Raw genomic sequence first — 17,543 nt, forward strand, 5'->3', positions numbered from 1 at the left:
TTTTATTTTTTGTAAACTTTTGTTTTGCAGATTATTTTATCACCCAGGTATTAAGCCTAGTACCCATTAGTTATTTTTCTGATCCTCTCCCTCTTCCCACCCTCCAGAAAGCCCCAGTGTGCGTTGTTCCCCTCTGTGTGTCCATGTGTTCTCGTCATGTAGCTCCCACTTACAAGTGAGAACATGTTGGTTTTCTGTTCCCGTGTTATCTCCACCTTTTCTAAGGAAGCTATGACATCCCTGGCCTTTATGTTGTCTGGTCTTGCTTCACCGTGGCCCCAGAGAGTACCTTCTCTGTCTTCATAGAGCACACAGATCCCCATGTGCACCTGAAAGGTCATTTGATGTGGGACATGTCTGGAGACAGATTGGCCAACTTGAGACAGTCTGGTATCTGGTGACACTTCTTCCAGCTTGGGCTGGTCATTGCCTCCATCACTCACATTCATTTCTACACCCGCATACTCATCGATACAGTCCATGCTTTACAATGCTTTTTGGCTGCTTCTGGACCAGTTCTAACCAGACTAAATGAGGTGTGTGTAGGGAGGGATGCTAAGGGAGAAATGGGGTGGGAGTGGGGTATCTTGTCCATGGTCCTGGAGCAGTGTAGGTAGTCAGGATGACCAGGAAGTGTTTGCACTTGGAATGCGCTTTTCCCATTCCAAGTTACCCTTGGCCATGTGATGTTTCTACTCTTGATCTCTGGGTCATCAGAGAGTTGGAGGACTCAGGAGGGGGGTTTATAGTTGAAGAAGGCCAATTTCTAGCAAGTCCTTGATAGCATATGACACCCCACTTGGCCTGCTGCAGTCTGGGGACTCTTCTTGTTTTCCTACCAGACGGCCATCAGCTAATCTAATCCCTTCTGAGGGGACTGGTACAGGTGTTGGCTGGCAGTGACTTTATTTTTTAAAAGAGGACTCAAGGCTTGCTACAGAATTTGCAACAGAATTGTACAAGAATTGCTACAGGTCCAGCTACAGACCTGGCAGGAGGGTCTTGCTTCTCTGTCCGCTTTTCCAGTCTCTCTGCTTTTCTGCAGCTGAACTCTGCTTCACTCTCCCACCCTGGCTTGGCTGTGGGACACCTAGCTGGCAATGGGCCACCCTGGTAGACAGGACAGTAATATTCCCCTCCCTTATGGCATTGTGATTTTCTGAAGTGGGGGACTAATTTATCCGGAGTCAGGACTGGAGTCCTGGTGGATCAAATCTGTGCTCTCCCATTGGTCTGTAAATGTGACTCTCCTTGGCCTATGGGGCCTGAGAAAAGGAGTGGAGGTGGGCCTTGAATTCCCCATGCTCTGCTCTGCTCTGCTGTGCCTGAATGTCCCCCTGCTGTGGAGTGTGCAGGAGGCGTTGGCCTGCTTGTCCAGCTCCAGGAGGCTTCCGAAGGGGATGATGGACGAGGAAGGGTGGGACTCACTCTTATGGCTGCCCATGTGCCTCCTGGCTCAGCAGCCACCTGGGCCCCCTAGCACCATAGAACTTTGGTCTCGGGACAAAAAACTCAAGAATGGGGACAATCACCTTTGTCTTGTGTCCTGCTCAGAGGGGCAGCACCCCAGCCTGCAGCTGGGATGGGGTCTGAGGATCTTCTCAGGGCTCTGCCTAGGTGTACCTCTTGGCCCACTTTGCGAAGGGGAGGGACTCTTGGGGACATGGCTTCTGGTTTTGGCTGACTGGACTCGCATGGGGGTGCCTGTGGGCCTTGGGGATGAGAAGAAATACGATGGGCCCAGAGTCTGGGCCTGTGGAGAAAGGGCCGTAGCCACAACGGCTGGAGCTCTTTGTCTAGGAAGTGCCCGAGCGCTCTGTGCAAGGGGTAGGGGCGTAGGGCGCCTGGGGTCCGCCCCTTGGTTCCCTCCCCCCGACGCAGCCTCCGGCCCGCCCGCCAGTCTGGGCTCCCGCACATCTGGCGATCCCGCCACATCTGGGCAGCCGGCGCTGGAGCATGAACGGCTCTCAGGGGGGCGCGGCGGCTCAGGCCGCCTGGCTGAGCTCCTGCTGTAACCAGTCGGGGTCGCCGCCAGAGCCCCCCGAGGAGCCGCTCGCGGTGCAGGCAGCGGTGCTCGGCGTGCTGTCCCTGCTGGTGCTTTGCGGGGTCCTGTTCCTGGGCGGCGGCCTCCTCCTCCGCGCCCAGGGCCTGACAGCGCTGCTGACCCGCGAGCAGCGCGCGTCCCGGGAGCTCGAGCCCGGCAGTGCCAGCGGAGAGGACGGCGACGACGACGACTACTCCTAGGCGTCCAGCTGCGCTCGGAGGTCGCGGCCTCCAGGCGGCTCCTGACTCCCAGCGGTCCGGAGCATGCCCGACGGCTGCTGCGGTCGCAATCCCTTACCCGAAGCGGCGCGCCCCACACAGGTGAGAGGGAGGGTAGCGGGAGTGTGGGCGCGGGGGTCCGGGGGGCTACAGTAGCTTCCTTACTGAGGAGGCTTCTTGGGGCGCAGCAAGGCACCTGTCTGGGGAATGGGCTCTTCAGCGACTCCGATTCCCACCTCTGTATAAGTCCACGGCCGGCCCGTGGGGCTGCAGCCACCCAGGTGTGCGGAATCAGGAGGAGGCCGCCCCGCCCGGGGTTGTGTCTCCTGCAGCTCCGGCCCCCTCCTCCCATCTTAAATGTTCCAGCATTAAGCTTTTTTTCTAGGAACAGAGGCTGCTGTGTAACTGTGGGGTGGTTGTGGAGGCAGGAGGATGACAGAGGAGGGAGTCTAGAGGCCACAGTGTGCTTTGGGGGCTTCTTCCTTAGCCCCCACCCTCAACCCCACGGTCTGCATCTGCCCCGGCCCCTATAGGCCCTAGGCCCAACTCTGCGGGCCCCAGCACTGCCCACTCCACGGGGCTGAGGAGATAGGCAGACAGCACCAGCCTTTGGCCTCAGCTGCCTGAAACCTTTTCCCTGGAAGGGGGCTTGTGGGAGATTCCTTGCCTGGCCTCCCTCTTGAGACAGGGAGAGGAGTGTGGTCATGTTTGAGGGCAGAGCCAGGGGCCTGGGTGGCCCTGGGGAATGGGGAGGTGAGTGGAAGGCCCTTCCCTGGACCCTGCTCAGGTCGTGGGGGCGGGGGGGGGGGGGTGAGGGGTGGGGGAGTAGATGTAGCCCAGACAAAGAGCTTTGTGTGGTGTGTGTTGCGGGGTGTGGATGGCAGGGTTCCTGACAGCTGGGGGGCCTCAGAAGCGCTGCTCCAGGAAGTAGGGCTGAGGACTCCCAGCTGTGGGGGCTCTGTCTGGGTGTCTCGCTCTGTCTTTCCAAGGACAGGAGCCATCTGGAGGGAAGGGCCTGGGTGGCCTGAGGACAAGGTAACTACAGGTGAAAGCCACCTGGGACAGCCACAGGGACTGGAGAGGCCTTCTCTGTTCCTTCCCTCTGTTCAGCTTTGCACCTAGGAGCCCCTGGGGGTTTCTGTGGGTGGAAGTGTTTGTTTGTCAGGGGTGACTTTGGCCTCTCTTGCCCCCTCCCCGATTCTGGAGCCCCTGCCCTGCTTATCTGGGGTAGGGCAGGGTCCCAGTTTCTATCCGAGAAACGAGTCAGGCTGGGTGCCTGTGAGGGGCAGGGGGAGGATGCGGGCAGGTGCAGCTAAGCAGCTGCGAAGCTGAAGACGACGTGTGATCCCTGCCCAGCAGCCCAGGATTTGGCGCTAATCCTGGGCAGTGGCGCCACACTGGCCTTGCTGAGCCAGGGACTTCTCACCTCAGGGTCCCCTCCTATCCCCTACCCTGCCCCCTAGGAGGGAGGGTTGTCCAGCGCCCTGAGGGGTGTGTGTGGTGTGTCTGTTATTGCACCTGGCACAAGCAGGGGGTTGGGCCCAGGGGACATTCCCCCCCTCCCTTTGCTGGGGGAGAGGGTGGGAACTTCCTCTCTTGATTATACCCGGTTTCACCCAGCTGCCTTGCCTGTCACCCTCTGGCCCCACACTCCTCTCCTTTCCCAGCTGGGAGAGAGGGTCTCCAGATCACTGGGAACCCCTTCCTTTTACACGTGGGGAAGCTCAGAGAACAGTAAGTGACATGCTCACATTAATGACAGAGCTGGAAGCAGACCCTGGCCCTGATTCCAAGTTCAAGCCCCATTCTGGCGCTTGGGGGCCCCTCTTGCTCTGTCCTCTTCCCTTCCCTGCTTTCTCATCACTCTTGAGATGCTGGTGCAAAACGCGGCCTCTCTTCATACATTTGCGAATCAGGGATGGACCCCCAAACCCCTGTGTCACTGCCCCCTTCCCATCCCGCTTCCCTGGGGCCCTGCCTACCTTCTTGCTGTGGCGAGCAGTCTTCCAGATGCCGGCAGCAGCTCCTCAGCCAGCTGGGCTCAGCTTTCCTGGCCTGAACCTGAGGGGGGATGGGCTTAGAGGGTCAGCTGGAATAAACATCCGTGGAAAAAACATCCCAGCGGTCAGAGCTGAGGGATCAGGGCCGAAGGCTGATGACCTTCCGTTTGGCCTTTGGGCTCAAGTTCCCGTGGTGTGAGGGTGTAGAGTGATTTGGTGTTAGGAAGGGCTGTGCCCCCAGCATCATTGTGTCTGCTCACACCCAGGACAGGGCTGGGGCAGGGGTGTAGAGGTGGGGGCAAAGGCTTTCTTCATCCAACTTCCTCCTGTTGCTGTTTCTGAGCCTAGTGCTTGGAGGGCAGGGCGTGGGGTGTGCCTGGGACCTCAGTGTTCCTACGGGAAAGGACTGAGATGTTTGCCGTGGAACTCTGACCCTGGTCAAGGCTGTCAGGCTGAGTGGGCAGGAAAGAATGTGGAAAATTGGGAAGTGGGTGCTGCTGTTACCCCATCAGGCTCCAGCTGGGAGTGAGAGGTGGGGGATGGGTGCAGGTCTGAGTGCCAGGGAGAGAAGCCAGGCACCTGGACTCCTAGCCAGCTCACTTAGCCTGCACTGTCCATAGGGGAAGGGCTGGAGCAGCTGATGGGTTCAGATCTTGCCCTAACCTTCCTCCAGCCCCTGAGATTTTCCCTAAGCTGGGAAAGGCTGTGAGAAGTTTATGGAGTCCATTCCTCAGTCTCCACATAGTGCAGCTCCCTCTCCAACAAAGACACGGGGGTGGCTCTCTCTACAGATTCCTGAGCCCCGCATCATCTGCCAACCAGAGAGCTCTCCTGCTGCCGCTCTGGGGGTCCCCTGCCACCTTCAGCCCATTCTTGCTGCAGATGAAAGACTGGGAGATACCTGGCTTATGGTGAGACCTCAACCTGGGATCCTTGCACCCAGCCGCTGCCTTTGAACTGCTCCACTGGACCTCCGGAAGTACTCAGTGTGGGCCTGGACTTGGGAGACTTGCACTCCCAGCCCACTTGGGACCTGCTGCATGTCCTGGGCACTGAAGTGGTCACACATCCTGGACGCCTGGTGCAGCAGGTGCTGGCTGTGCCCCCTGCCTTCTGGCCTCTGAGGACATGAGTGCAGCACTTGTCCTGTCAGGTGTGAGGCAGCAATGGTCTGACAGTGACCGGCCCCTGCTGCAAGTCAGTGCCTCCCATTTGCAGGCCTGCAGTGCCCCCACAATCCAGGAATGCTGCATCACTTTCTGTGGCCTGTTATTAAATATGCTGGTAATGCAAGCTTCAGGTCTACAGTCTATGTCTCCAGCCCTTGACTCTAGGAATTAATGGTTTGTTCCCCAACTCTCCTCCAGTTTTACCTGTTTCTAGCAGATATAGCAACCCCAGGCCCTGTCCCCTGGCCTCTCCTCAGTGGTGGCTTTTCCCCTTGCACCCTCAGATCCACATCTTCCCAGGGTGGATGTGAAGTGGGGCAGAAAGCCACCCTCACGCCAGCACTCGGCTGCCGCCCTGTGGCCAGTGTGGGCAAGAGCACCGCTTCATTCAACCAGTCACTGTTGGGGTCTGTCCCATCAGAGTCCAGCCTGAGCCTTGGCTTTGAGATGAGAGTGGGTTTCGTGAGCATGTGCATGGAATTCTAGATTGCAAAACCTTCCTAAACCTCAGTCTTTTTGTTTATAAAATGTAGGTGACAATATCATAGGTTTGTCATTGATCAAATTGGTAACATGCTTATTTATTGAAAAAAGTCTTTCTGCCTAGTAATCATCCTGTGGCATAATTATTTTCCCTGAACCTGACCATCCCTAGAGAGGAGAGAAGAGAAGAGGAGAAAAGAGAAGAGAAGAGGAGAGGAGAGAAGAGGTATAGAACCAACCCTCTATTCCTGGGAACACTCATTTTATTCTCTTTTCCATGAGTATTTACTGAGTGACTGCTCCGTGCCAGGCATACTCTGGGACGTGGGGATGAGGAAATAAATAAGACAGGGCTGGGCGCGATGGCTCACACCTGTAATCCCAACACTGTGGGAGGCCGAGGCGGGTGGATCATGAGGTCAGCAGTTTGAGACCAGCCTGACCAACATGGTGAAACCCCATCTCTACTAAGAATACAAAAATTAGTTGCGTGTGGTGGTGCGTGCCTATAATGGGGAGAATTGCTTGAATCCAGGAGGCAGAGGTTGCAGTGAGCTGAGATCCTGCCACTGAACTCCAGCCTGGGTAACAGAGCAAGACTCCATCTCAAAACAACAACAACAAAAAAACCCACACACACACACACACAAAAACAAGACAGAAACCCTGCCCCTGAAGAGCTCACAGTCCAGTAAAGAGTGGTGCTCGCAAAACTGAAGTTAAAATAGACAATGAAAAGAGCCCAGAGTGACAGAGCCGAGAGCAGAGAGTGAGAGCTCTGCTGGGATTAGCAAAGCACAACTCACAGAGGAGGTGGCATCACCACTGGGCATTCGCCTGGGCAAGAAGGGGGCAAGAGCATTTCAGGCAGAGATTTGGAGGTGTGAAGCAGCAAGCTTCAGAAGCAGGGGGGCTGGGGCAGGGTGAGTGAGGGAGGTGTGACCAGGGTGGTGGGTAGGGCCAGCCTGGGCAGGAGTTGGAGCTTACCCCAGGAGCAGTGAGGTGTCTGGAGGGTTTCATGCGGGAAGTGACATGTTAAGATCTGGATCTTAAAGAACTTGGCGGTAAGTTTGTGGTGGCTAGAAGTAGAAAGGAGGCAAGGAGGCTGTTGTCAAAACCCAGAAAAAAATGATGATAGTCGCCTGGACCAGAGGTAAGAAGAGGGACAGGCCTGGGACACCAGCTGTGGTCACTGGTTGGATGTGAGGGATGAGGGAGAGAGAGGAGGGGAGGACGATGTTCTGGTTTCTGGCCTGAATACTGTGTGTGCGATGGTGCCACCCACTGAGAGGATGTGTTATCAGTTAGAACTTTTTTGGTCTGAATTTATAGAAAACCCAAACTATATTTGGCTCAGGCAGAAGGGAGTATATTGGCCCATGTAACTGAAAAGTCTAGGGGTGGTTCTGGACGCAGGCCCAGCATGATTCAGGGCTCCATGGTGGGAGCAGGCCTCAGTTTCCCCTCTTCCTATAGCTCTGCTTGCCTGTGTCGGCTTCTGGCAGTAGAGCCTGGTGGTTGAAAGCAAGGACTCTGGAGTCACGTGGTCTGGATTTGAATTCTGGCACCGTAGTTATTAGCTGCATGGCCTGACAAGGCCCTGAACCTCTCTGTGGCTCAATTCCCTCCTCTTTAGGTTGGGAAAAAATAGGGCCTAGCTGGTGCCATGTTTTGTTAGGATAAAGTGAGATCCACACATGTAGGGTGCTTGGCACATACCTGACACCAAGAAAATGCACTGCGAGTGTTGATGGTGTGTGTTCCCGGCCTCCACGTGAGGCAGGGCGTTGGCTTGAAGCCTCTCAGGTTCAAACCTATCAGGAAAAACAGAGGTCTTCTCCCATGTCACTTGGGCCAAACCCCGGGGTTTGCTGCTGTTGGGCCTGTTTGTGCTAACCCTGAAACAGTACTACGCTGAGAGTATGGAATGTTCTAGACTTTGGTAACATGCTGTACTTGAGTTGGGGTAGAGGTGGAGGGAACACCACAGACTGCAGGGTCCAAAGCAGAGGGGGCTGTCTGTGCACCAAATCTGGGCCTGTTCCATCCTGGGGTGAACAGATGCTGGGTGGCCATGAGATAACTCATGTCTGCTGCCGATGGGGCCATGGGCAGACGGGCAGCAGACGAGCTCAGCTGTGGCTCCTTGAGTTGGAGGGGAGCTGTCAGGTGGACAATGAGTGTATAGGACTGGAATTCAGCAGAGAGAGTTCTGAGCCCTGATGCTGCTGGAGGTGGAAAGTGAAGCTGCAGGAATGCATCAGAATGAGGCGAGGAGGCAGGGGATGGAAGACGCAGCCCTGGTGGACCACCACTTAAAGGCAGGGGCAGACAAGGAGTGCTCAGGGATAGGGGAGGGAGCCCGAGGAGTGGACTCTCTTGGCAGTTGAGGAAGAGAGGATTTCGGAAACTGAGGGGTTGGACAGGGGCCTCCGTACCCTGAGCAGTTCTGGGGTGCTGGGAGGGGACCTGAAGCCTGGAACCTTGGAAGGAAGAAGTGGGGAAGCCTTCTGCCCAGCTGAGCTGCTCCCAGCACTACCCCTCAGGCTCTGAAAAACGCTCCACACAGAGGAAGATGGTGGTGCAGTTGCCTCTGGTCTGCAAGCCCACTGCAGGGTGAGGAACAGACTTATTAGAATATACTCCTTCATGCTGTGTGAATGCTTTCCCAGGCACTTGTCTCACCTAGGCATAATAAGACAATAAAAAAATAAAACAAACACACAAAAAGGATCTTCATCCTGCTCCACAGCTGCCAGGCTGCCCTTCCCAGCCGCAGCTGACTTCCGCGAGGCTTCTGTGAGTCCTGCCAAGAGGCCAAGGCTGCAGCCACATGCCCACACCCACCACTCCTCTGGGTGTTCACCTGCCCCGGCTCAGAGCTGTGGCCCCTCTGAGATCCCTCCTTGAGAGGCTGTGCTTTATGGCCACGCCTTCTACTCTTTCAACCTGCTCACTCCGACATTGTCACTCTGGTCCCTTGACCTCTTTTACCTCTGCTTCCTCCCTGACCCTCAGCCCCTTCCCAGCTGCCCCATTTCCAGTGTAGATTGCCTGGTGCATTACCTCAGTCACTCTCTTGCCCATGTCCTAACTTCACTCCATCCACAGAACCGTCCCGGTGAAACCTCATCCCTGGATGACTGCAACTCTCTATCCTTTGGACTTTTACCCAGGCTGCTGGGTGCCCCCAAAGAGTATCACACCCTTGAGCAGACTGATGGCACTGAGAATGGTCACTGGGTCCCGCTGCCTGGCCCTCGCTGCAGCCAGCTGTCTCCCCTGCTGCATGACTGCAAGCCTTCCCTGCTCTTTCAAACCTGACCCTCCCACCTCCCAACTCTGCTCAGGTGCCCTCTCCTCCTCCTACTTCCCACGGAAAATAAGTGGGCAGAGGAGGGCTGGGCCTCCGCCTCTGCAGCCCCTCCACCCCGGTGCTGAGCTGCCCCGCTTCCTCCTTAACTCAATTCTTCAGTTGCTCCTCTGTTGGCTGTCGCGTCCAAGCACACTCCGGTTTCTGCCACCTTAAAATAGCGCTCTTTGCACCCACTGCCGCCTCCGGTTACTATCCTATGTCTCACTTGTCTTTACAGCCAAACTTCTCCAAAGAGTTACCCACGCTTGCCGTCCCCACTTCCTTGCCTCCTGTTTATGTCTCCATCCTCTTCATCCTGGCCTCCACCCCAGCTAAGCTGACGGCCAGGTCTTCAGATCCCCTGGGTGGTTGCTCCAGAGGCTGCTCTCCCGGCCACGTCTGCTGTGGCTGGCCCCTTCTCACAGCTCTCCTCCTCCTGTGGCAGTTCCCGAAGAAGATCGGTGCCATCAACAGGAGAGGATGAGACTGTGGGCTCCAGAAGAACACTGCTGGGGCTTCCCCCTGGGTCTGCCACTTGTTGTGTGAGTTAAATCCTCTTCATCCTTAGGAAAATGAGATAGTGATCATACCCACTTGGCAACACTCAAACAAGATGAAGGGCACCTTAGTGTCTGGACACTGGGGCTCTGGAGCGCCTGCCAGGTTGAATCCAGGCTCCCTCAGTTCCTAGGCCTGCCCTTGGGGCATCTCCCCTCTCTGCTTGAGAGTCTTGTACCAGGGTTTCCTCTTTCCTCTCTCAAAACCAAGTTCCTCCAGGCTGTCTCCTAGATCTTCCCCTGGGCTCCCTGCCCTTCCCCTGCATGGAAATTGCCACCTCTCTGCCCATGGCTCTGAAATCAGTAGCCCCAGCCTAACCTGGCCCCTGAAGGCCACGTTAATCTTGCCACCCATTCTACAGATATTTTTGAGCAGCTACTGTCCCAGGCACTGGAGACCGTGTTGTACATGGGACAGAGAGCTCAAGTACTTGCTGGTGGGAAGGGCCCTTCCGTGCACCTGTGAGCAAATGCATGAGGTGCCTGCAGAGAGTGATTGTGCTGCAATGGAAAGACAGCAGGGTGACGGGGTGGAGACCTGTGGGGGACTTTCATGAAGGTGGCCAGGGAAAGCCTCTCCAAGGCGGTGACACTTGAGCTGAGACCTGACCTGTGAGGTGACTCCAGCCAGGGAAGATCTGGGGCACAGTGTTCCTGCCAGAGGGGTGGGAAGTTACCGGGGTGGGAATGAGCCTGGTGTGTCTGAGGGGACACCAAGAGGCTAGTGCGGACAGAGAAGGACTGTGGAAGGTGCCAGAGCACACCCACAGCCAGGTTCTTCCCTCGGGAGCCATCTCCCTGGCAGGTTCTGCATCTTAGAGGATGGTTTCTCCACCCCAGCAGCTGTCCCGGATTCCCCTCCACAGCCAGTGCGTCACCAAATATGGTCCCTTCTGCCTGATGGAAAGCTTCGTTTCATGTCCCCGGCCGCCACCTCGCCTTGCACCTGGTCCCTGTGTCCCTTGGGGCTTCTCAGCCCACCCATCCTCCACACTGCTGTCAGAGTTGTGTTTAGCAGAGGAGCGTTCTGTCTGGCCACACTATCCGGTCCCTGTTTCACACTCTCTCAATGTGGTGTCCACTGCTCGTAGGATGGCGTCTTCTTGTGGCCCCTAAACTGCTGCCCTCTTGAGTCCCTGCTCCTGCATCTCTCACTACTGTCCCTCACGTGCTCCACCATCTCTAGTCTTCTGGGCCGTTGAGGATGCTGTGCCCACCCTTCTGCCAGGCACCGAGTCTTCAGTGGCCGTGGAAGAGTGCTAGGCTCCAACCATTCACCCCTCATCCAACCGCCACTGCTTGTAAAGCTTGTACTGCGTGCCAGGCGCTGCTCTAGGCACCAAGGGAACGAAACTGGTGGAATTCCCTGCCCCTGTGCTGCCTGCTTTCTTGTGAGGTGAGACAGATGATAAACCACACAATTTAAAAATAGAGCCTGTCAGATGGTATATTAACTCCTGGGGCTGCCATAACAAATACCACAAACTGGGTGGCTTGAAACAGCAGAAATTTATTCTCTGATAGTTCTGGAGGCCAGAAGTAGGAAATCCAGGTGCTGGCAGGGCCATACTCCCTCTGAAACCTGTAGGGGCTTCAGGTGTGGTGGCTCACACCTGTAATCCCAGCACTTTGGTAGGTTGAGGTAGGAGGATCACTTGAGTCCAGGAGTTCAAGACCAGCCTGGGCAACATAGTGAGACCCCCTCCCCCATCTCTACAAAAACATTAAAAAATTAGCCGGGCATGGTGGTGCATGCCAGCTACTCTGGAGGCTGAGACGAGACTCACTTGAGCCTGGAAGGTTGAGGCTGCAGTGAGCCATAATTGTGCCATGCACTCCAACCTGGGCAACAGAGCAAGACCCCTGCCTTCAAAAAAATCAACAAACAAACAAACAAACAATAAACCTGCAGGAGAATCCTTCCTTGCCTCCACCTCGCTTCCAGTGGTGACCACTGGTGGTGGCCGGAAATATCTGGCGTCCCTTGGCTTGCAGCTGCACAGCCCAGCTCTGTCCCATCACATGGTGTTCTTCCCATGTCTCTGTCTCCAAATTTCTTATGAAGACACCAGTCCTCTTGGATTTGGGGGCCCACCCCAGTCCAGTATGACCTCATCTTAATTTAACTAATTACATCTGCAATGATCCTACTTCCAGATAAGGTCACATCCTGAAGTGCTCAGGGTTAGGACTTTAGCACATCTTTTTGTAGGGGGACACAGTTCAACCTATGGAGCAAAGCAAAGCAGGGATGGTGCATGGAGAGAGCAGGGGAAAGGCTGGAATTTTAAATGGAATTATCAGGGAAAGTGTCGCCAAGAAGGTGTTTGTTTGTTTGTTTGTTTATTTATTTATTTATTTATTTATTTATTTTTGAGACAGAGTCTTGCTCTGTTGCCCAGGCTGGAGTGTGGTGGCATGATCTTGGCTCACTACAACCTCCACCTCCCGGGTTCAAGTGATTCTCCTGCCTCAGCCTCCTGAGTAGCTGGGATTACAGGTGTGTGACCACCACACCTGGCTAATTTTTTGTATTTCTTGTAGAGACAGGGTTTCACCATGTTGGTCAGGCTGAGTCAGGCTGGTCTCAAACTCCTGAACTCAAGTGACCTGCCCGCCTTGGCCTCCCAAAGTGTTGGGATTATAGGCATGAGCCACTGCACCCGGCCAAGAAAGTGTTATTTGAGTAAAGACCTGAATGAGAGTGGGCAATAGAGAGAGTGGGGAGGGGGCAGGGTGGAAGCACTCCAGGTCATGGAACAAGTGCTGAGACCCAGAGAAAGAAGCATGCCTGCTGTGGTCGGGGAACCCCGGGGAAGTCCAGGGAGCTGCAGTGAGTGAGCAAGGGAGCACCGATGAGAACACAGAGAGGCTGCAGGTGAAGTGGGTCTTCCATGGAGAGCCAGAAAATGGACTTGTCTTGCACATTTTCTCAGGAAGCCACTCAGAAAGAGTGTGCTCTACCCAAACCAGAGCATCAACCTGAAATGATGGAGGCCTCTTCATGCTCTGGGAGAGAGGAAAGACCGGGCAGCCTGTCTCTTGAGTTCTCAGTTGTTGTTGGAAATCCATAGATGGCTGCAAATGCTTGTTGGCTGGAAATCCATAGATGGCCAGTGTGTGGGGCAGCTTCTTCTTGAATACAGGTCCCATGCCTGGCTCCCATCCTCACCATCCTCCCAATACACACAGAACCTCACTGGACGCCCAAGATGTACTTTAGTGAAGGATCAAGTAAGGGTTCCAAACCCACAAAGGTGATGAAGCTTAGCCAACTCTCTCCTTTCTTGTTTTTATTTTTGTTATTTTGTTCTTATTAAAACAGGGTATTACTCTTTCACCAGGCTGGAGTGCAGTGGCGCAATCACAGCTCATTCTAATCTCAAACTCCTGGGCTCAAGTGATCCTCCTATTTCAGCCTTCCCAGTAGCTGGGACTACAGATGTGCGCTGCCACATCTGGCTATCTCCTTTCCACCATATAGAGTTCCCTGATGTTTTTGCTCCACGGTTTCAGGTTTCAGGTGGCCATTCAGGGAGCTGTCCTCAGCCTGAGCCTCTGCTCTTTCTGCATGGGGAGCTCCTGGGGGCTTCAACTCAAGCTCCATCTTTGGAATCTCTCCTTGAGCAACCCAAACCCATTCACCCCTATGAGAGCTACTCTTTGTTGAAGTTGACAGTCTATGTGGTGAACTCTCCTCTTTTCTTGACTTTGAACCCATTCCTTGCAAAACAATCTGGCTCAAGGTGACTGTGTCTCCTTCTTGGACTGGTTTGCATGATAAGAGCCGCTATATTAACTGGGAACTTCCTTGCCCAAGCCATCTGCTCAAATGCCAACTCCGTTAGGATGGGGATTTCTGCTGTTTTGCACTGCACATGGAGGACCATGGGGAAAGATGTTATGGAACAAGGGGCACTGCCCCTTAAATTTTTCCTTTGATCATAGAGTGGGGAGGAGGGGGGAACTGTAAATGTATGATAGCTCCTTAACTTTCTCAAACAAAAATGTATAAACTCCCAGAAATGTCCTAGAATCTAACAGAGGCACATTAGAGTTGGTCATGTGATATGCTGCTGGCGTGAACAGAAGATTTAGGGAAGTGTTAACAGCAAGGTTTAAGGAGGACAGTTGGTAGACTTACAGATATTGTCATGCTCATCTTTTGGATTTAGCAATAATGAAGTTTTGTGAGGAAATCAAATAATTCCAAAATGTTTTCAAGGCTGTCAATTCTTTAAATACCACTCTTCATGGATTTGCATTTTCTCCCAGTGTGCAGGCGGGATGGAGAGGGACATGGCCATGTAACTGGTTGAAAATTTGAACGGCATGCTCTTGTACCTGTGAGGGCGTTCCAGAGGCTATGAACACATTGGGAGCAGACTCAACCACTTCAAATGCACAGGTGGCTGGTGAATGGAAGCTTTGCTGCCTGCTGGTTCCCAATTTTGAATGTATCTTTTTGTTTAAAATGTCTTTGTTACAAACTAAATGTTACAAGAATTGTAGGGGAAATGAATTAAAAGTAGAAACAATATTTCATCCTTTGTCATTTTAGAGAAATGATGAATATTTCAAAACCATTTGTCAGAAAGCAGGGAGTTATGTCCCACTTCTCCTCCCCGAGAGACCAAGGTGGTGTTTCTTTCAGTGGGTTCCAAGGTCCCCTAGCACCAAGGGACTTTTGTGGGTGTTACTTGAAAAAAGGGTGGTTAATAACTTGAGGAGTTTGTGTTAAGCAAAGATAAACAGGCTTCTTTATTGTAGTTCTTTAAAGAGGCATTACTATGCCAGTAGCGGGATGAATCTAAAAGAGGGAGAGAGGATTTCAAAGCAGATTTGGCCAAATAATTCTTTTACCTCCTTCTTTTTTTTAAAGGAGCATGTCATGGGACCACCATTCCAACAGACATGCTTTGGGAAACATTTTAAAACCTTCCCTTTGGAAGAGTACAAAAATTTTAGAAAACAAAGAACAAAACAAAACAAAACAAAACACATAAAACAAAACCATGCCACTTCAGATGCATTTCCTTTGCTTTGTCAGGACAACAGCCTAAAATTAATTTTATTTCCAAGGATCGTAATGCCATGTTACTAAACTTAAATTTAATTTTTTTTAGTAAAGTAGTTTTTTAAAAACTCTTTTAAAGAGTGATTTAGAGAATACACATTTTGGGCCAGGCATGGTGGCTCATGCCTGTAATCCCAACACTTTGGGAGGTTGAGGCGGGCAGATCATGAGGTCAGAAGATCGAGACCATCCTGGCCAACATGGTGAAACCCCGTCTCTACTAAAATACAAAAAAAACAAAAAAAGATTAGCCGGGCGTGGTGGAGCACACCTGTAGTCCCAGCTACTCAAGAGGTTAAGGCAGGAGAATCGCTCGAACCCAGGAGGCAGAGGTTGTCGTGAGCTGAGATCTCACCACTGCACTCCAGCCTGGTGACAGAGCAAGACCCCGTCTCAACAACAACAAGAAGCAACAAACAAAAAACCCCACACAGTTTGGAACTACAACTTACATGAAACAAACCTCCACAGGGAGTGATGGCCAAGGATGTTCAATAATTTCACACAGGATGGAAATGTAGCCCCAGAATTTCATTTTTGCCACAACTATCTTATCCAAACTTTGTTGTACTCTGTGGTTCTGGCAACTTGGCTGGTTTTCCTGCAGCATAGTTGTCACAAGGAAGGCCTGTTCCTTGCAGGTGAACTATTTTGTTTGCTGATCTCTGTGGCAGCCCAGCAACCCTGTTGTCTAAAATGAACTGACCCAGAGACCGGGGTCAGTAGCCTGGGCCATTGGCTGAGGTATGGGGATTCCGGGCCAAGCCCAGGGAGCCTAAAGGCCTGACTCGCTGTTTCTGCTGGGAAGTTGGCTGTATTGGCCAAGAGACTGGTAATGTTTTATTAAATTAATCAAGCTTGTCTTGGTATGTTTTTATCATGTTATACATTTGGAACTTTAGCTTCTGAGTTGTAATGCTGGCTTCTGTGGTTATGGCTGAAGATTGTCATGTTGGCTCTATTGCTGGACTAACATAATGGAAATGGACAGATTCTTTATTCAACTGGATTATCATTCAACAAAAGCAACCCTTTTGGAAAAATCTGGCTGGGTAGGGTGCGGTGGCTCACACCTGTAATCCTAGCACTTTGGGAGACTGAGGCAGGTGGATCACCTGAGGTCAGGAGTTCGAGAACAGCCTGGCTAACATGGTGAAACCCTGTCTCTACTAAAAATACAAGAATTAGCCGGGCATGGTGGTGGGCACCTGTAATCCCAGCTACTCAGGAGGCTGAGGCACGAGAATTGCTTGAACTTGGAAGGCAGAAGTTGCAGTGAGCTGAGATTGCACCACTGCACTCCAGCCTGGGCGACAGAGCAAGACTCCATCTCCAAAAAAAAAAAAAAAAAAAAAAAGAGAGAAAGAAAAATCTAACTTGAACAATTCCCACAAAGCTTTTTGAAATTTTTTTTTTTTTTTTTTGAGACGGCGTCTTGCTCTGTCACCCAGGCTGGAATGCAGTGGCACAATCTCAGTTCACTGAAACCTCTGCCTCCCAAGTTCAAATGATTCTCCTGCTTCAGCCTCCCGAGTAGCTAGGACTACAGGTGTGCACTGCCACAGCCAGCTAATTTTTTTGGTGTGTCTTTTTAGTAGAGACAGGGTTTCATCATGTTTGCCAGGCTGGTCTCGATCTCCTGACCTCAGGTGATCTGCCTGCCTCGGCCTTCCAAAGTGCTGGGATTATAGGCCAGAGCCACCGTGCCCAGCCAACACAAAGCTTTGTTCTTGTTGGGTTAAGGCTCACTCAAAGAGGGAAACTCTTCCACGCACATCCAGGTAACCTGTGCCTTTGTATGCCCTGGGATGTTGGTCAAGCTATGGCTTGGCCTCCAAAGGCACTTGCGGCTGACCATTGACTGCTCCTCCCTCCTGCAGTGCTCTCACCTCTTGGCTCTGTAGCGCTCTTTGCTGTCCTTGCCCCCTCTGTTGTCAGTCAGTGCAGGTGTTCTCTGGACTTAGTGGAGCTTCTGTCTCTCCTCTGGGTCTCTCATTTTAAAGTCTAGCTTGAGTGTCTTCACATGGTGCTGGGGATCTTGGCTCACTGCAACCTCCGCCTTCTGGGTTCAAGCAATCCTCCTGCCTCAGCCTCTGGAGTAGCTGGGACTACAGGCATGTGCCATCACACCCACCTAATTTTAAATTTTTTTTGTAGAGATGGCGTGTCACTATGTTGCCCAGGCTGTTCTTGAACTCCTGGGCTCAAGTGATCCACTCTCCTTGGTCTCCCAAAGTGCTGGGATTATAGGCATAAGCCACTGCGCTTGGCCTCCTCCCACCTGCGCTTCTTTTTCTTTTTTTTTTTTTTTTTTGAGATGGAGTCTTGCTCTGTCACCCAGGCTGGAGTGTAGTGGTGCGATCTCGGCTCACTGCAAGCTCCGCCTCCCGGGTTTACGCCATTCTCCTGCCTCAACCTCCCGAGTAGCTGGGACTACAGGCGCCCGCCACCATGCCCAGCTAATTTTTTTGTATTTTTAGTAGAGACGGGGTTTCACCGTGTTCGTCATGATGGTCTCGATCTCCTGACCTCATGATCCGTCCGCCTCGGCCTCCCAAAGTGCTGGGATTACAGGTGTGAGCCACCGCACCCGGCCTTTTTTTTTTTTTTTTAAAGTTTTTCCATTTGCTGTACTTCATG

The 17,543-nt window shown here is 52.9% G+C and overlaps 1 protein-coding gene across 1 annotated transcript; it reads left to right on the plus strand.

The window, feature by feature from the left end:
* The first annotated feature begins 1,938 nt into the window (after positions 1-1,938).
* SMIM41 (small integral membrane protein 41) lies at positions 1,939-6,346 on the plus strand. The gene is made up of 2 exons (XM_031650494.1): positions 1,939-2,364; positions 5,054-6,346. The coding sequence occupies exon 1, from the start codon at positions 1,957-1,959 to the stop codon at positions 2,242-2,244; it is 288 nt and encodes a 95-aa protein (XP_031506354.1). The 5' UTR covers positions 1,939-1,956; the 3' UTR covers positions 2,245-2,364; positions 5,054-6,346.
* Positions 6,347-17,543: the final 11,197 nt, after the last annotated feature.

Source organism: Papio anubis, chromosome 9 (assembly GCF_008728515.1).
Source record: "Papio anubis isolate 15944 chromosome 9, Panubis1.0, whole genome shotgun sequence".
Lineage (NCBI taxonomy): Eukaryota > Metazoa > Chordata > Mammalia > Primates > Cercopithecidae > Papio > Papio anubis.

Coding starts and splice junctions, on each gene's coding strand:
- SMIM41 (XM_031650494.1), top strand. CDS start 1,957: ATGAACGGCTCTCAGGGGGGCGCGGCGGCTCAGGCCGCCTGGCTGAGC.